The sequence below is a fragment of the Montipora capricornis genome, chromosome 7, assembly GCF_036669925.1.
Source record: "Montipora capricornis isolate CH-2021 chromosome 7, ASM3666992v2, whole genome shotgun sequence".
Taxonomy (NCBI): Eukaryota; Metazoa; Cnidaria; class Anthozoa; order Scleractinia; family Acroporidae; genus Montipora; species Montipora capricornis.
The window spans coordinates 46,452,994-46,472,993 of record NC_090889.1 but is presented as its reverse complement, the minus strand read 5'-3'; the positions used below and the strand labels follow the sequence as shown (position 1 = coordinate 46,472,993).

At 41.0% G+C, this 20,000-nt stretch overlaps 1 protein-coding gene across 6 annotated transcripts in view; it reads right to left on the bottom strand.

The window, feature by feature from the left end:
* LOC138057297 (E3 ubiquitin-protein ligase rnf213-alpha-like) overlaps positions 1–20,000 on the bottom strand; it is a 103,650-nt gene that overhangs the window by 1,411 nt on the left and 82,239 nt on the right. For all 6 annotated transcript variants that reach the window (XM_068903347.1, XM_068903350.1, XM_068903348.1 and 3 more), the window contains 17 exons: positions 19,214–19,414; positions 18,285–18,390; positions 16,422–16,459; positions 14,146–14,243; positions 12,985–13,138; positions 11,152–11,332; positions 10,860–10,951; positions 10,711–10,768; positions 9,721–9,920; positions 7,401–7,542; positions 6,192–6,275; positions 5,697–5,874; positions 5,061–5,268; positions 4,708–4,782; positions 4,271–4,471; positions 767–856; positions 1–26 (listed from right to left, as the gene is read on the bottom strand). The exon at positions 1–26 is cut by the window's left edge and continues 144 nt beyond it. In XM_068903347.1, the coding sequence (XP_068759448.1) occupies positions 1–26; positions 767–856; positions 4,271–4,471; positions 4,708–4,782; positions 5,061–5,268; positions 5,697–5,874; positions 6,192–6,275; positions 7,401–7,542; positions 9,721–9,920; positions 10,711–10,768; positions 10,860–10,951; positions 11,152–11,332; positions 12,985–13,138; positions 14,146–14,243; positions 16,422–16,459; positions 18,285–18,390; positions 19,214–19,414 (2,132 nt within the window). The remainder of the gene's footprint in view (positions 27–766; positions 857–4,270; positions 4,472–4,707; positions 4,783–5,060; positions 5,269–5,696; positions 5,875–6,191; positions 6,276–7,400; positions 7,543–9,720; positions 9,921–10,710; positions 10,769–10,859; positions 10,952–11,151; positions 11,333–12,984; positions 13,139–14,145; positions 14,244–16,421; positions 16,460–18,284; positions 18,391–19,213; positions 19,415–20,000) is intronic.

Below are 20,000 nucleotides of genomic sequence, written 5' to 3'. Positions count from 1 at the left end.
AACTCTGGCATTTCCTCAAACGGTTCCTGAAAAGAGGATGCAAGAGATAACGTATCAAAAGTTTACTGTTTTCTTGCCTGTAGTTAAAACACTCGTTGACTTGAACGCCATTGTTTTACAAGACAATTGTTGCATAAAACTAATTGTCGATAAGTGATGAAGTGTCACTCCTTGAAAGCACGACTGAGTTGCCTCGCAAACGGGCGACAGTTCACCCATCAATCCTGGGCAAATTCTATTGGGACGTTCCTGAACACCATTCTCTTTCCACGTCATTTCGTGCAGCTGCCTCTGCGTATCAGCGTTTTAATCACTTTCAGTAGAATATAAATTTGTAGAATAGAGCAAGGAAACTAAGGGGAGATGATTTGAGATAGATAGAATGGTCGATGAGGAGGACAGGGGAGACGGGGAGCCTCAATCCATGTCTGCGATGTTTTCCTTAGCATGTTTTATTTCAGCAAGATCATTTCCAGTAGAAGTGGCAAAAAGGGCACCATATCTATCTTGCGAAGAACACGATTCAGACATGCCGTGCAAATTCCCCCCTTTCACAATGAATGCAGATTTGAAAATCAACTGATGACACTCGACTGCATGAATATTTGGACAATCAACATTGAATCAAAGAGGAGAGGGGAGAGTGGAGTGGAAGATAAGAGCCCATTTGCACGTGTAATACATTTTCCCCTTTCTATTTCGGCTGATTGATTACATTTACTTCGATCCGGAATACTTGGGTTTTAACACATTAATGAGATTGTACCTGTTTGTTTCTCGACTTGATTTTTGCTTTCTCAAGAGCCATGAGACGCCACAAAGCCAATGTGTGCGACAAGTTGCAGTACTGCTCTGCCTAAAACAACGAATCATTCAACTCACTTCAATGTACGGTACAGTTAAGTTCGTAGGAAATAAAATAACAAAATTGCTCGCTGATGATAGACGCCCTTGCGCTCGCGGAATTTGAATTTTAACAGTTGTTACCGCGCGGAGCTCGGGTTAAACACTCGCTAGTGCACGGCATTTGTGGGCTTAAAGTTCTTTAGGAGAAATTTGTTAGCGCGCCTACAGGAAGTTACCAGTTCATTACGCATGTTCAAGGTCACTAGTTCAGGTCTACAAATGATAAGATATTTCTCCCACAGGCAACAGTTACATCGGTTCGAGACAGGGTTGTAAGGGAAGGTTTAATTTTAAAATTTTCCAGGTGATCTTGAATTTCAACCTTGCTTCCTTCAAACACCAAACATGCTTACTGATCTCTGTACTGAGTCTCTTGTTGGGGTTGTTAAAAGAAGATTTGTGACTGGTAAATCTTGTTTTAAAATAGTTCTAAGTGAGTCCAACATAAGTTTGGGCCGGCCTGTTATCTTCAGTTATCACTGTTGCTTGGTAAACCACAGATGATATAAGGCAATTCCCGGCCATAGGGCAGTCTGCTGGTAATCGGCAGTTGTAGGCTTTCAAAAACTGGCGTTGTAGTTGTTTTTCTGTAAGGTTGATTTATTGTTATCATCGATCTCCCGCTTGAGGTTGAGCATGCAACAGTAGCTGAACTTTACCGTGTTGCAGTTGAAGATTTTGTGTAATACGTGACTTTGCGGCGAACGTTCCTTAAGATCCTCGACGAAGAGTTCCCGCAAAGTCATGTACTACACAAAATCTTCAACCGCAGCACAGTAAAGATCACCTACTGTTGCATGCCCAACCTCAAGCAGATGACCGATGGTAACAATAAATCAACCTTACAGGAAACAACTACACCACCAGTTTTGAAAGCATGCAACTGCCGAATATCAGCAGACTTCCCTATGGCCGGGAATTGCCATATATCATCTGTGGTTTACCAAGCAACAGTGATAACTGAAGATAACAGGCTAGCCCAAACTTATGTTGGACTCACTTAGAACTATTTTAAAACAAGACTTGCCAATCACAAATCTTCCTTTAACAACCCCAACAAGAGACTCAGTACAGAGCTCAGTAAGCATGTTTGGTGTTTGAAGATCACCTGGAAAATTTTAAAACAAACCTTCCCTTACAATCCTGTCTCGAACCGATGTAACTTGTGCCTGTGGGAGAAATATCTTATCATTTGTAGACCTGAACTAGCAACCTTGAACAAGCGTAATGAACTGGTAACTTCCTGTAGGCACGCTAACAAATTTCTCCTAAAGAACTTTAAGCCCACAAATGCCTCGCGCTAGCAACTGTTTAACCCACCTCCGCGTGCTAACAACTGTTAAAATTCAAATGCCGCGAGCGCAAGGGCGTCTATCATCAGCGAGCATTGTAACGAAATTTTCATTTGGCTATTTTATCTGAGGAGTGCCGTGCTTCTTGTGCGGTATGAAACTAGTTGGTAATAAAATACCAAATCAGCCTGTTTTCAAGCCATTGGGGCGCTCTTAGACCCAGGGGGATGGGGGGCTCCGTCAAGAGATGCCTGTATAAAATGTAAAGGCTCTAAGCTATGATCTACAATCCTGGTCAAAAGTTGTTGGGAAGGTTGCGTGCATTACTTCACTTCACACCTAATACGATTATTCTAACTATTGGCTGTATCATTTGGGAAAGAGCATGTTCTTGTGGCCCCCCACCCCCATATTCAATGTAGGAAGAAAAGTCACCATTTTGTTTTGTGCAAAATCCAACATTGATAAGGGAAGGGGGGGGGGGGGGGGGAAATATCTCAAAAGAGACGCTACCTTCCCAACACTTTTGTTCAGGATTGTAGTTGTTAGTTTGCCCTTATATAAGAGCAAGCCAAAGTTTGTTGGGGGGAGGGGGGTGATTATCCTGAGTTAGAATTTGTGAGTTGGTTTTGAAATTCGTCAGTCATAGTCAGTATTTATGTGACAATGCTTGGCAGAAATCGAACGCCTACAACTTTGAAATGGCCAAGAACCAATGTCTTATATAGGACTTAAAATTAGTGGAAGTCTGAAAATTTCTCAGCTTGACCCTTCAGGTGCCACAGGGACCCCCATGCAAGGACCAGTCAAATAATTATAGTCGGTCGTTAGACATGAGTAAACTTTAGAAGTTGCATTGTTGAGTCCGGGGTGCAGTTTAAACGTACCTGGATTCATAGCTGCGAAGAGCAAGAACTTTGTTGTGCATCTGAAGGTGCTAAGTTACAGCATTAATGCATGGGTAGCTTTTTGTAAATCCAGTCAGATATATATATATATATATATATTGAAGCGCTCGAAATCAGAAAGAAAAACACTGAAACCGTCATGAGTGGTTGTATTGAACGTGTCCTGACCATACACTAGCAGGCTTAATGAACCTGATCAAAGACCATTGTTCTTTACTTGTTATATATTCTGTCTTGTAAAATAACTTATCAGTCACTGATGAAGCCCTAACCGGCGAAACGTTTGACGTTCCATTATAATCAATTTGCCTCAAGAAGTCTTCATAAGTTATTTAATATATATATATATACACATATACAACTGTTAGTGAGTCTCTTAGGCCAACAAAGGTGTCACCACGTCAGGAGGATCTGCAAGATTCCTAGTCCAAACCTCACGACATGAACGACTGTAGTAAGTAAAAAGGAAGCGAGGACGGACAACTGACGTTAAAAAGTTAAAAAATTAAAAATTTACTAAAACGTTTTGGTCAAAGACCTTCTTCAGTTATGACAACTTTTGAATAAAAACGAAACTTAAATAAGATTAAGGCGCTAACAATTACACAATAACAAGTGACAGCTGTCAAAAAAATATAAGATTGCAAAAAAGAAGAACAAAAAGTGGTGCTAATTTGTATATATTTGTATATTATATATTTGTATATTTGTATATTGTATATTATATATATATATATATATATATATATATATATATATATATATATCATTTGTATATATGAAACACATATACTTTCTTTGCATAGGCTCATTCAAACCGAGGAGAGTTTGTGTTGGTTGGTTGCTCATCAGAAGAGCTTGTACAGTATCTAGCACACATTAAGCAAAACACTGAGATGCCTCGCTGCTGAAAAACGTTCGTTTTTGTTTCAAGGAACTAGAGGAGAGACGTAGAAAATATTGTGCGTGTGAACTCGGCGTCATAATCGTTCCAACGAGTAAGCGAACAAGCCTGCTCAAAATCCAGGCTTGAACAGGACTCCAAACCATGATCGTGCCACTATTCTCAGTAGACACTCGGTTCAGTTTGCATCCCTTCAGAAGTGAAAATATGCCTATGATTACATGTTTCGTCACTTTGTTCAATACCCTCCCTCTACTCACTGTTGGACTCCTAAGACCACGTTCTCTTGGGAGTTTAAGCACCTCATGTAAGTACCATTTCAACGGCATTCCGGTTTGTCCTCCAGAGGACGAAAGAAAACCAATGGCAATGTCCAATGATGACAGAACATCGCAAACCTCCGACAAGGACGAGCGGAGATCAGAAATAATCTGGCCTTCGATGGCTCGCGAGATAGAATCCTGTAAATGCAATAGCAATAGCTAAGGAAGATTTCATAAATATAGTTGATGCCTTAGACACAACATGTAAAATAACCATCATAAGTGAAGTGGGAAACGCAAGCCTATTCTGTAATTAGCAAGAAGAGAAAGTTAACAGACATAACAGGCATAAGACAATATCTGAATTCAGCGAGTTCAGTCTTGATCAGTGAACGAAAAGCTTAACAGTAATTATTTAACTACACTTTATTTACCTGTGGAATTTTCTCTGCAAGCGAAGCGAACACGCTGTCATCCCGTGTGTCGCGACTGAAAGCGAATCTCTCCTCCTTGGGGAAAAAGATGCAGTAAAGTGAAATGGGAAGAAAGTTATTTCTTTCCTTTTATTTACAGCGTCATGATGAATAGATTGCTAATGAACTTGTTCCCTTCAAAAATGTTTATACTAAATTGCACAGCTGCGAGACACCATGTTTGGCTCTTTGCGTTTTCGAACTGTTGGTTTTGACAGAAGGGCAATGGGAAACTTCAACCCCCTACCATTACCTCTGAGTTAAGATAGCTTTAGACGAAGGAGGAAACTGATTAAAAACCACAAGTGGCATACCTTAAATTCAACAAAAGGTCTTCCCTTTAAAAACCTGTCAGTTAACTGTCTCTCCAAAGCAGTCCAATCATACTGAACTAAAGTCTCCTGTCCCACCTTCAGAGAGTAGTTACAATGCGCAAGTATCAGAGGCAACAGGTCTCTCTCAGGGTCATAGGCTATCAACTGGGACATGGTTACTTCCGACATGGAAATTCGCTCCAGGGGGCTGAAAATAGAACAATTTCAAACCAGGTTTGTTTTAAAAATCTTGGAAAGTAACATTAAGACCAAGTGACATAGTTCGCGGACATAACTCGACTCGTTTTCTGTGACCAATGTCGTCAGCAAAATACAACTGATACTCTCGTTTGGAAGTCTCCATCCGTTGGGATGGAAACAAGAGTAAGGTTTTTAATTCATCTGTATGTCGTAGCTGACTATCAATAGGAACGGGCTTCGTCCAATTAAACCCAATCACCTGCTAGAGATGATCATGGTTTAATTCAAGCCATTCATTACTAAGAACCAAGGAATAAACGGGCGGGAACCGGTATCTCCCTTTGGTGCAGTCTGGACTCCTCTAGTGTACGTAAAAGAAAACAACAGGATCAAAAGCAACGGAAAGTACAAAACTCATACTAACTGAAAACAGACCTGTCTTGGTTGGTTGCGCTGCGATAGATTCCCAAGAACTCGTCGTGTGTGTTAACCAAGAAATAAAGAAGTGCTGTGGAACACACATTCATTCCTTTGGTACTGGGAAGAAGCATTGCAATTGAGCAGTTATTGTCCATTGCGATATTGAGTAGATCCTGTGGCACTCGGAGACGACCTTCAGAAAATGCAAGTAAAGTAACTTACTGGCTTTCTCGGTGAAATCATTGAATGTTTTAATAGAGCAAAAACTCTGTGTCAGGGGAATACCAACTGCTTTTCTTCAAATTGAATATTTGGAAATGAAAGGGTAAATATTTTTTTTAGGGTTTAACTATTGCAATAGTGACGTCTTTAGTAATTAAGAACAGGAAATGGGGGTTTGTATGAAAGAAAACGATAAAGATCATTTTCCATTTTCCTGAATTCTGGAGTGAGATGATTTCAAGTTTCTTCTTTTCAGTATTCGATGGAATTCTAACCAGTCCGACTTACCTTGTTCGCCAAGAAATGATCGACAAGAATTCCAAGCGAGTTTAAACCTTTGAATTAACTTGCTGAACTCGTCTTTCACAGGTCCTGTTCAACAATGATTTAAAAGAGCACATTAACTCCCTAATTCAGAATTTTTATGGCTGCACTTTTAAAACGCCATTGTTTTTACAAACTACGACTTCGAGTCCACCAGTTTTCGTCCTTATCCGACTAATTGACTAACACAGAGCAAGTAGTCTCTGACGAAACTTTGGTGCTGTGTCGTTGCCGGGAGAAGTAGACGAGGTCTGAGTCATCAACAGAGTTGACGACGTCAACTGCCATCATAATATTTAAATCTAACCGCATGATTCGAATTTCCTTCACTACTAATTCCGCGAGTAGACGAAATCCTTTTCAGAAAAAGAGTCCTTTGTGGAGAAAATGACGGTGAATCCAAAAGCCAAGTGTAACTGCCAAAAGCACCAAAACTATCTAGTCACGTCTTTCCAACACCACGTAATCCATGACAAACTAATATATTTATTTACATAGGTAGTACAAACAACGCGGGTTAAAACTGAAAAATAAAACGTTACAGCAAATACAATTAGCTACGTAAAGCAACAGGAAAACGATAAAAGACGATACAATGAACTAACCGAAAACGATGATACTTACATTGTTACGACCATAAACTTATACCAAGGATAACTTAAACTGCTTGAAGCGAACTCGGACTGCCTAAGAGCTAACTGCGCGTAGCGCGACTTCGATTACCGAGAAAAGAAGAACCAAAATGGCAAAAAACATAGGTTTATATACGAAGAAACTAAATTATGCAAAACTAGAAAACTGAAGGTGTAAATGGCAAGCAAAAGAAACGAACGTGCGAAAACTTTAAACAAAAAAGGGAACCAAGACACGCTAACGAGCAGGCTACGAACAAGCTAATGAGGCGGAGAAACAAATTAATTTGACACAAACAGAACAACAATAAAAAAAACACGCTAAGATCTTACACCAAGAAATGCTTTTTGGAATGGATAGTTTTGTTCCCTTCCCATGTTCCCAGCTCATCATTGGCCGGTGGTTTGTTCTTACAATATCCTCTCGTCTCTATGGGCATTCTACAACTTATCTTGTGGCCGTTGACTCCATCATTTCAAAATAAAACCGTTTAATTTTAATTTCAATCACTCTATCAGAAGAGCCCCCTTTCGTCTTTACCTCGTGGAAGGCTCTTAAGAAATTGCTGGATGGTAAACTTTTCAGCGTCTGTTCTGTCAATTCTGCGATGAAATCGGTCCATCAGTAGTCGCTGAAGACGAACTATGTCAGGAAGAAACTGGACACAACGTAACTTGTGTTCCTAAATTGAATAAACAAATACATGGTAAGAAAGCACACACTTATAACCACTTTGGATGTTCTTCAGTGGATACGTTCCCTTGGCTCATGTCTAAGTGAAGACTCCAGATCATCAAAAAGTAACGGGTGCTTTTTTATGGGTGTCGTCACGCAGCCCTCCTAAACCCTTCAAGCTGATCCTCCTGAGCATACTAATGCACCACGCAACTGATACGTACCCTCCTACTTTGCAAAAGGAGATGATGTCCCCAGACCTTACAAAGAAAAAATGTTGTTTGACAAGAAGTACATTTGTCATGTCCCACAACGGTAGAAAAAACAACCACTTGCAGAGCACAGAGAAATATCACGACAATGTCAACACCTCAATTTGGAGGACATCAATTGCAACTCTCAGGGATTGCAACCAAAGCCGTGTACTCATTCAAGTCAATCATATTCGTGACATTTCCATAGATGGCCTCTAGCTGAGAACCTGGTGCATTAATCAAGTTACATTACTGGACACATTACGTACGACAGCGGTGCATTCTAATGTAAACTCCCTTCCATTCAATAGTGCATAGAGGCTCCACAGCGTAAAAGAGTGGTTCTACTCCAACGGGATCTATTTTAACCCAAAAAGTAAATAGAGGCGAGGAGGTGGGGGAGGGTATAAAGCCCCAAGAGTGCGAAACGAAGAACGTGTCCCCACGGGCAAACAACCCTATTTTGAGACAGTTGTAACGGCCGATTCAACTGATCGAGAAAAATGTTCCATAAAAACTTCAAATCGCGATGTTTCTTTTTGAAAATTCATTTTATGGACAGCCAGATAAATAAAGTTCACTCACCTACTATTTTCTGCGTTGTCCTGAGTGATTTGATGGGTTTTTGGGACGCCTCGATTTCCTCTTCAGATCCCAGGCGTCGCCACATAGAATATAAATAGGCAAGGCGTGCAACTTCAAGACCTCCAGAATTTAGCCAAATTTCTCCCACTTCCAAAGGTCGCTCGCCTCCCAGCCTTGGGCACGTAGAAAGTCGATAATTTTGCTAGCATCTTTCCAAAAATCATCGCATTTACACGGCTCTGCAACGTCAAAATCCTGCTCGATTTTCAAGCTTCGCTCATGTTTTTGTTATTGCCAGATGATCTGGACACCGCTCATGCATCATTGGAATTTGATAACCGTCATCAAAATAAAGTTAACCGATCAAAAAGCAGAGATTAATAAATTTGTCTCTCTTGGGGGCAATCTGTGCTTTTTGATTGGTTAATTTGATTTTGATGACGGTTATCAAATTCCAATGATGCATGAGAGGTGTCCGGATCATCTGGCAATAACAAAACTTGAGCGAAGCTTGAAAATCGAGCAGGATTTTGACGTTGCAGAGCCGTGTAAATGCGATGAGTTTTGGAATGCTGCTAGCAAAATTATCGACTTTCTACGTGCCCAAGGCTGGGAGGTGAGCGACCGTGAGAGGTCTTGGAAGTTGCACGCCTTGTCTATTTATATTGTATGTGGCGACGCGTGGGATCTGAAGAGGAAATCGAAGCGTCCCAAAAACTCATCAAATCACTCAGGACAACGCAGAAAATAGTAGGTGAGTGAACTTTATTTATCTGGCTGTCCATAAAATGAATTTTGGAAAAGAAACATGGGGATTCGAAGTTTTTATGGAACATTTTCTCGATCAGTTGAATCGGCCGTTACAACTGTCTCAAAATAACGTGACGTCACGCGGGTGGTGGACAAAACACTGACCCCCAGCCCATGGACTACCCAAATGGACTACCCAAAAATGGACTAACTCCTAAAAATACCATTTCGAATGAGTGCTATTAAAAGAACTGAATTGATTATAATACTTACATTGCACACACCTTGATAATTTTCATCCATACGGCCATGGTTTCACTTCACTTACCGTACATTAAGTAATCAGTCATCACATCACTAATCGAAAGCTAACCTTTTTAAAATGGTGCTTAGACTTAAATTCTGTTGAACAGTACTGTTTAAAATGGGTGTTGAGGCTTAAGTAAGCACTATTTGAGATGCTGCTTACACATAGATCAACAGTACTCATTCAAAATAGTATTTTGGTGTCCCAAAAGAAATTGTTCCTGATTCGTTGAAAAGTACTCAGCATGGGAAAAAATGAACACTGATCCAGGAGCAGCGGCAGCAGTTACCTGTTTGAGAAACGCTCGTAGGATTTTATACCGACTGTTGTCAAAGGACTCGTCTGCCTGCTGGAACCCGTTTCCAAGATGTTCCACAGTTACCTGCCTTCGATACTTCCAAAGCGACCGCGTTGTGGGATTCAGATTAAGACTCGGGTCTTCTTGTTGCTCCTCAAACTCATAAAGTCGCCGCACAAGTGGATCACTCCCTAATGAAAGAAAGTTAGAGATATAGGGAAATTATGGAACAAAAATCTAATAACACTGTCTATGATCCTGTGCAAAATGCATAGTCACTTCAAACGGTCATTAACTGATCCGATCTCTGAATGTACCTCACCATACGCATTGCCGTGGGAAGACCATTTTGCCGGTCCCCAACCACAGCTACATCATAATAATCATATCATCATCATTGTGTGGAGCTGTCGCTTTAAGGGGTTTACGAAAAAAAAAAAAAAAAGAAACCGCCACGGCATTGTCGGTTATGCCCTACTAATGAAGCCTAAGAAGTTCCAAACAACTGTCCGTGGCTGCCACTTTGCCTGGGTGACACCACTGTGCGCATGCGTATCGTGATGGCCACACCACAGGGCTAGTGTAACTTTCAGCCTTTTTTCCTCCTTTATGACTAAATATTCCTCTACATCACGAAACTGAAATGTTCCAACCGTTAGCTTATGTAATAGAGATAGAAAATTTTGTTTCGTGCCAAGGACGTCCAAGAACGTCACCTTAATGGCGGCTTCTATATTCGGCCGCTCTAATGAAGGGCTAACGCTCGAATCGTCCATATGGTTATCTCTTCACGGTGGAAATTTGTCCTTTGTCAACTTGTTTGATACCAAATTTTACTGTCTCACTTCTCCACCGACGCGTCACCACAGTTTCATTAGATACTAATCTTTCATTCGTTGTACATTCAGCCGCAGTCTGAATCGATTAAACAAATTTCAAATTGACATTGAACGAAAAAATAAATAAATAAAAGTATCGTACCAAATCGCTCGTCTTCCATCAGTAGCTTTGAAGCCTTCTGCAAATTCTGGTCAAGTTGCTGACATGGATGTTAGTCATAAAGAACAAAAAAGGGTTAGACTGGGCCAAAAATCAAACAATACGAAGAGTATATTCACATCATCTCTTACCCTGATTACAGGAGCAATAACAACGGAAGAGAAGTCCGTCTCCCATGATAGACGACTTTCTTTGGTAACAAGACGCATGTTGTGAGCATTTTCTACAAGTAAATGGGAAAACGAACAACAGCAAACAGGACGAAATGCAACGATCGCTAAAGAAAAGAAAATCAGATTAAAACAGCTAAAACTTTCTCCAAACAGACTTTCCAGTTTAAGAAAGCGCAAAACGAAAATTTACTCACTATGATCCCTCGAATCTACAAAACGGGAAATGAGCCTTCTACAGAGAAGATTATACCTGTTTCCCCTCCATTAAGTGAAATCATTCGATACAATACAAGATGCACTGTCAAAGCTGCGTCATCCACACTACGTCCTAACGCTCTGCCAAGCACATCAAGATCTCGTTGCAGATGTCGCCACAGAAGCTCCGCTGCATCACATGGTTCACATCGCGGTTTAATCACTTGAACAGTGGCCTTCAAAAACAAGGAAGTGGACCTCGTCATAGTCAATTTTGTCGCTTGAATAATAATAATAATAATAATAATAATAATAATAATAATAATAATAATAATAATAGCAACTATCCTGGTGTTCCACGCCGCTCATAACTTTCTCACGACTTTGCAGATCCAGACTGGGAACCTGTGGACTAGCATGATCTTATCAAGTTGAGCCACCTATGATCGCCAGAGTCATAGGCCTTGCGCACATCTACCCAAGCTAAGCTGAGATTGCGCTTGTGCCTATGACAGTCCAAGGTTACTGTCCTGTCAATCAGTAGGTTGTCAGTGGTTCCACTGCACCCTGCCTTTGCTCCCCTTTGCTGTTCCTCCATTAGATCGTACACCTTCAGATGTTGATCCATGGGCCCCTGGACCCACGAGGTGAACCATTTGTATGACGTATTTAAACACGTGATAGGGCGCTGGTTCTCACTGGTGAAATCACTCTGCTTGGGTATCAGCCTCGTCTTACCCTCTGTGAACCACTTAGGGTAAGTGCATGAACTGCTGGTTATGGTTTCGAAGACAGATGTCACGCCTTCATGCAGTGCACATGCTCGCTTCCTCCAATAGTTAACCACCCTATCAGGACCAGGCGCATTCCAGTTCCGCCTCTTTAGGATAACCTTAACCGCCTCGTTTGTCTCCAGGGTCCAGGCCCCCAGCGTTGGTGAGGGGACACGTTGACTAATAGCCAACTCTATTTCCTTGAGCCATTCTGCATTTTCAGCCCCAGTCCCCCTCTCCTCCCAGAGTTTTCTCCAAAACCCCTCAGCTTCGACAATGTCACTGAACACACCTTTGCTCGCGCTGGCCTGATCTTCGTTCCGAGCTACTTTGTACTTTGGCCGGGCATTATCTGAATCTTCCGACGCCATCGTCGTGATGGTAGCATACACCCATTATTATTATTATTATTATTATTATTATTATTATTATTATTACTATTATCATTATTATTATTAGTATTGTTGTATTTCAATATTCTTTGTTGCGTCTATACTGGTTTGTAGACAATTTTGAATTGTGTTTTGCAAACAAGTCCTCTCAAGGGCAGAAACTTCATGGCAATAGTGAAATTTGCAAGCCCAATAAAGGTAGCTTTTTTGCTTCCTTTTCTACATTGTCACAACAAAGACTGGAAACCTAGCATGGCGAAAGCTAGTAGAAGTATAGTCATAATGTACCAGCCGTTGTATACAACTTACGGAAAGGAAAAGTTATAATTTGTTTACCGATGTCAATTAAGACGGTGTTAAAAAGTGGACAACAATCTTGGAATACCCTCTTCTATACCCTTGGAGAGTCAAGCTATCGTAATGGTCATCAACTGCACTTTGTACCTCTGTGTGTGATTGAACTTACGTTTCAATCGATCTCAACACGACTCCAACATTTTCTTCACGTATTCCGGTTTTCAAATTGGGCTCTTATATCCTAGTGTAATGCACACTGATACAAGCATAATTCCAGCAGCACATTCAAATCCTCTGGAAAACCCAAGATATACAACAACCAAAATAACAAAATTACAGAGGTTATGAGTTGATAGGAAAAGTGCAAGGCCTATATCTTCCACTTCACCCGGAGGAAGAAGACTGCACTGTGGTCATTAAAATTACCTGCGCATTTTTGCAAGCTCCCATCACCATGGAAGCATGCATAAGAATCCGCAAAAGACTGCACAAAATTGGTGACAAATTTCTTTGAGGTTCTGCATTGGTTGGTCTCGATCCCGGCTCACCGAGGACGTGGCCAGTTTTTGTTCTGTCTTGCCTACAAGAATATCAACAATTAGCATTGATGGCAGCAACGTAACGTTTGTAAATTTTATACATCTATTGTGTTACCTACGTACATACTTTACTAATATTCCCCATAAGACTTTTCAATAGTGCGTTAATTGAAGCTAAAAGTCAAAAAAGTAAGCAACGGCAAGTAAAATAATGAGATAAAGTTTAAAGTGTAGGCTGCATGTAAGAGCTTGGGCTCAAAACGTAAGCTTTGCCACCCAATTTTACCCTTGACCTGTTTGATATCAAATTTTCGTGTTAACTTTTAAGATTTGATTTATCCTATAGGGTTTTGATTGATTAGGAAAAACCTCCCCAGTTTTCTGCCATGTTCTTTTTCACCTTTGTCTAAAATGTCTTTTAGTACACAAGAAAATTGTCTGTATGTAGGTATAGGTAGGTAGGTAGGTAGGTATTTATGTATGTATGTAGGTATGTATGTATGCATGCTTAACTGACCTCTCCCCACTGGGGCATTGCAGGGCCAATGAAATAAACTGAACAGGTTAAGAATCCCAACTGGCAGGAGGCAGACCAGTTGGCTATATACAAGCGCAGCCAAGGAGTTGAACCAGGGACTACCTGAAACAAATCCAGCTGGTGGTCAGAGCGGACTGCAGATTTCAAGGCCGGCGCCCTAACCCACTCGGCCACGCTGCCTCCATCAAAATTGATGGACGTCTTTTAACAATGCCTAACCATAAAAAAACTAGTATATGGTTAATCACTTCCAACTTTAAGTTCAGAAATATGTTGACGGAGGAGGAGCTAGATGCCCATTACAAAGAACGCGACGAACTTTTTTCAGTAAACCGAAAATTTGAACCCCCTTATCATTAATTTCAAACATGGGAAAAAGATAAAGATAGTCACGTGTCACTTTTGAATTCCGTCCCTCAGAAAAAAGACAGTGTTTGTATGAAGCTTCCAAAGCTAATGTCATTTTAAAAGAGTATTCTTTGCAATAAAAATGTCTAAAAGATTAGTTACCTCTCTGCAACCCCGTACTCCCCTAGAAATTTGTGTTGTTCCCCTCCAAGGACTCCTCCACAGTCAGGGCACTGAGTCTTCTCCATTGGCTGTGAACACTGTCGGTGAAGCAGGCATCAATCAGGACAAGGACATTTGGAGGGATCACTTTACTTCGCTCGTTTCCTCTACGACACTTAATTTACACTCTTTTTCTTCGACTACTGTAGTTTTATCAGAAATAGGAAAGCAAATAGCGGTAATTGCGTTCCACGCTTTCTATTTTCATGGTTTTCAAGGTATCTCGCGTGTTTTTTTCCACGAGTATCGTCTCCGACGCCATTTGATTTAAAGGTTTCGATGGACTGGCCGGCTGGCTGGCTGGTGGACTGAATGGCACGTCGCCTCGATTTCTTGTTGTAAATTGGTTGCCATAGTAATCACAGGCATCCAGTCAAACCTTACACACGTTCTACGTGTGGACGACCGAACTATTCCTCGTGCTCAGCTTTTAACACGTTGAGTGAATTTCCGTGCAATTATTTGTTCAGAGTACCTTCAACCATTATGATTGATACTAGGTATGAAAACATCAGAAAGAGGTGTAGTGGTGTGTTTTCTAGGACGCAGGTGCTGTAATTCGATCGAACACACTCCAATGATCCTAGATTACATTTAGCATGATACATAGTTGATAAATACATGCAATTTATCTTATGCTTCAATCATAGCAGATCATATGAGAGCCACAGGACACAACATCAAGAGGGGTCATTTTGATATCTTCGCTGCTGGTAAAACAGATTATCATCGTAAAATAAAAGAAACGTTTTAACATTGTTTATTCAATAATTTCAGTGCCTTGAATTCAAACTCAACGAGTGAGAAGTTGTTACTGTATATTAAGTAACAACTCAAAGGAAATTTTCGACGCTTAAGATCGTTTTTCTCAATCTCCTACCCGGACCTCAAAAAATTATATATAAGAATACTTTCAAACTGCAACGGTTACTATTTAAAAACACTGATCTTGTGTAGCATACGAAGCGTCAATTCAGTCCAAATAGAAATTGAGATTATCAATTATGTACACCACCGCTTTTTTTATTTTCTGACGCTTCAATTGGTGACATTTTCGACATCTGAGCCCACTCTCTAAGTACATCCTGGAAATCTGCCGCTATTGAGAGGCTAAGCTGTGCATAGGTACAAGGAAAGATTACGTTTATACAAACGTTGGCCGTGTAGCACTTATATTTTGAACAGAGTTAACTGAATAGAGTGTAATGTGAAGTGCTAGATTTCTATCCCATATGAACCATGTGAGCGTTAGCCCTACTGATGGAAATGGGCCCACACAAGGGCAGAGAAAAACTCTGACCAGGGTGGGAATTGAACCCACGACCTTCGGGTTAGATCTCCGCCGCTCTACCGACTGAGCTACAAGGTCAGACGGGAGCAGGCCGTCTTCAGTTCTTCAGTTCGGGAGCAGGCCATCTTCAGTTCCCACGGAATGCTCCCGTCTGACCTTGTAGCTCAGTCGGTAGAGCGGCGGAGATCTAACCCGAAGGTCGTGGGTTCAATTCCCACCCTGGTCAGAGTTTTTCTCTGTCCTTGTGTGGGCCCATTTCCATCAGTAGAGCTAACGCTCACATGGTTCATATGGGATAGAAATCTAGCACTTCACATTACACTCTATTCAGTTAACTCTGTTTAAGCTGTAAATAGGTTCGGTTTTATAGTGTGACTGCATATCCAGAGCAAATATGACCGATAATGAATGTAAAGGTTACCAGGCACAAACCGCAACCACGAATTCTTTGCGAAAGACAGGCCGAACCACAGTTGGCATTCCTTTCAGGGAGAAAGGCCCATTTACATGACAGAAAAATTGGGTACGGACCTGTGGAAAACGCATAAATTTACCCGTTTCCAAGGATAACAATTTTCCACGGGTTAAGGATGTTGGGCTAAGGACCACATTTGGAAGGTTGCGTTTAAAATACATCTTCTGGGGGCCGGGCCAATTTTTAATATGAGACTACGGTACTAAATAAGCGCATTCTCAAAACTGTAACGCACTGTGATGTAAGAATCAAGAAACTGTTCTGGACCCGAGCTGTTGTTGTCTTTTTTTTGTCGGCTTTGGGGACAAAGGAAAAAAAAAAGAGGGGTCTGTAGCAATCTCTCCTCTCCCGATGAGTCCGTACCGGATGTTTCTGTTATCTAGATGGGCCTAAAATCAAGTGGGGTTTTGTTCACTAAACTGAAGAATACCTCAAAGAAAAAATCCTTACCTCACCAATGAAGTACGGGTGCTTGCAATTGCCACATTCTGAAAATATTAAACAAAACTTTGAAATATTCTTGATTTGTAATGAAACGAACGTTACGAGTTATTTTTGTATTTTCCCCCCTTCACAGGTGGTCCAGATTACGGGTAATATGAATTGCTAATTAACGTCCTCCATGCACAATATCAATCAGCTTCCAAAATCAAAGAGTTGTGGCACATGAGCGTAAAATAAATCCTCTACGTGTCGCGCTTTGATCATCATATTCGGGTTAGCGTGCGAGAAACGACGAATAATATACGTTATTGAATATCTCCAGTAACAGTCCACGCCTTTCACTTAGTTATGAGGGTCTCCCAGGGGGGCTTTGCACCCTTCCAAAATTTCCCTGTGTTCCCATGTTCTCACACTTTTTCCTTACGTGTTCTCCATTAACATATACGCTTACCAATTTCCTCTATCATCAACAACTTGTTGTTCCGGCGTTTTCTGAAGTAGATACATGTTCTTTTGTTCCCCACGGTATTTTTTCTTTGTTCACTTGATCCCAAAACCTCTGGGAGATCGTAAGGCATTCTTTTTCAACGGATCACCGCGCGTTAGAAACCTTAGCGCTCGATTGTACTGATATTCACAATACTTGACTGGAAAAAAGAAAACTTCTACGCCACCTTGATGTCTTTTTTCTCGACAAAGGATTTGGATTCATCTTTACGCCTAGCTGACGTAGATACAAGCGGCCTGCGTTTGGCTGAGTGATGCTGTTCATCTATTATTTAATCCTGATATATGACCAAGCTGTTGCTGTTTGCTGTGACACAGCTCTTATCTAAGATGCCTGGCGTAACTGTCCCCTTCTTTGGTCAAGAGCTCACACCATTGTCACATGCATCTGCGAAGTCTAAAACTTGCCTAAACGGACTTACTTAAGTCTGAATGAAGTCTAGTATTGTCCAGTAAAACTTCTTCAATTTTCTGCTCTCTCTAAACGAACACGTCTCGTCACTTAATTCTTCGTTTGTATCTCACTTTTGCCAAGTTAAAAAGAGCCTGGTACTTATTTTGGAGAGAAGTATGGTACATAATCACCCCCAGTGCCCTCTCTGTGTAATTGGTCAGAGACCTTGGTTTTTGTAATTCTATAAACAATTGAAATCGCCCAGAAACTTCAACATCATTCTCTTTTCTAAATTAACGATTATCGTTAATTCTTAATTTGCTTTCAATTTACTATTATCGTTAATTTAGGACACTATGTCCCAGAACTTGCAGTAGCAGAGAAAATAAGGAAATAAAAAAAATCATATCCGTGGATTGGATTCGAGCGTGGAGCTTCTACTCCTTAGGAACCGCTTCTTTCCGCTTCACCACTGAAGATCAATACATTGCGTTTTCAAAAAAAGATTTTTTTAAGTCTGCCATAGAATATCGCTGCTGAAAAAATATTAGGCCTAGGCTAGATTAATAATTTAAGCCTTAGCTTGGATTTAAAATGCTCAGCTTTGTCGTGAAGTTTGGAAAGCGACCTTTGCAGTTTGTAATATTGTTTGTTGTCGTTTGATAACACAGCATTATCAAATAGTGTTTAGGGTTAGGGTTAGCTAGCGGTGCGGTGGTCAAGTGGTTAGGTGACGGGTTAATAAAGAACATTCCCAGGTTCGAGTCCTACTTCCATACACTTGGGATGTCTTTTAAAAAATATATGGCCATTTCCCATAATCCATATCAAGCTTTCAGTCTTCTAAACTGACGATAATAGTAAATTCAAAGCAAATTAAGAATTAATGATAATCGTTAATTCAAGGTACAGAATGGGTTGGAAATTTGAGTCACAGAATTGCACAGGGTAGCCTAGTAAACACTTACCGTACCACTCTCCAGGCCTCTGCTCTCCATTTCTTGCTATTACCTCAGCGATAACCTTGATGCAGTCCAGAAAACTATCATCGGGCATAGTTGGAAGGTATGAATTCTGTATACAAAAACAATTTATCACTAAACGTGGATTTTTTTCGTTTTCAGCTAATTTCGTGCCTGCTAAGACAGAAAAGCACCAAAAAATGTTTTTTTTTGACTCGCATGGACAATTATCACATTATTTCTGGATTAGAGTCCAAATGTATGATCTTGCTTTCTCTTCAAATAACACTCACTGACTGTTTTCGTTTTTGCTGTCATCATGTGGCACTTTATGTGTGTAATTTGCTTTTGCTATCGTCTTCTTTGCTTAAAAAATTGGATTTACTGCAAGTCGACGAGTCAATCAATAGCGTAGGTCACTTTTCGCCGAACACAATGGACAATCAAAATAACTGTTAAGTCAAGTTAAACAATCTATAAATAAATAAATAAATAAGTAAATCCTCTAATAGCTAACACAATAGCCCACTTTCGATATATTAAAATTCAGTCCTAAACAAATGGCATCATCTCGAGGCTCTGGGGAGTAAACTCATGCAAATCTCTATATTTATTCCCCAGAGCCTCGAGATGATGCCTTTTGTTTAGGATTGAATTTTAATATATATAAAGTGGGCTATTACTGGCAAACCCAGTAGTTTTCATTGTGGGCCAGAAATTCAACAATGAACGGAGCAGGTTAAGAATCACAACTGGCAGGAGGGAGACCAGTTAGCAAATGCAGCCGAGGAGTTGAACCAGGGAGTACCTGGCTCAAAACCAGCTAGTGGTCAGAGCGGGACTTGAACTCGGGATCATCAGATTTCAAGGCTAGCGACCTAACCACTCGGCCACGCTGCCTCTATCTATTGTAAGCACGGATGAAAAGCTACTACCGCCATAGACGATGGATCCGTCATCAGCACGTACAGAGGTCCTGTCAGTGACCCAGATCCAATGCACTGCAAAGCGATTGAAGTATGAATGACTATTTCAGCAAGGGTGTGGTCCTGTGCACTCTTTCCAGGAAAAGCTTCAAGGTCCCTGAAATTACCTCCTTGCCTGGTTTGGAGAAGTTGTTTAGCAAAAGGCTGAACCTACAAATAGACAACGAACACCACACGTTAACAGTGTCATCAGTGTCACTATCGCTGAGGTATTTATCAATCCATTCGTCTCACTTCCGTCGATGTTCTTGTAAGTGTTACAGTAACAGCGTATCCCGCAGGTACGTACGCAGGCTAACTTAGTTCCAGTACCTGACTGCTCACCTTTAGGCACATCCAATCCAACTTGGCGAAAATCGGACTAAGGCGCAGCCGCAACCGCAACCGCAAACGCAACCGCAGTGTTGCTACATTTCAGAGACGTGTCTGTCCCAGTACAACCTTTTACAACATCTGAACATGAGGGATTGTGTAATAATTATCGGTGGAGGGGGGGGGGGGGGGGGGTGATAAACAAGTCTCTCATAGAGAAATATTATGTAGTGCCCCCCTGCCAACGAAGACAAGTTTACCTCTGACTCCCTTCCTGATCTCCTAAAAATTATGGCCAGCCCCCCTCCCCATGGATGGGACACTCTCTCTCTATTAGATACTTATTGTAATGGATCACCCCTTCTTGTGAACCTGGATCCGCTCCTGTTGTCTTAATTAGAAATAAGTTAAAATGTCTTGTGAC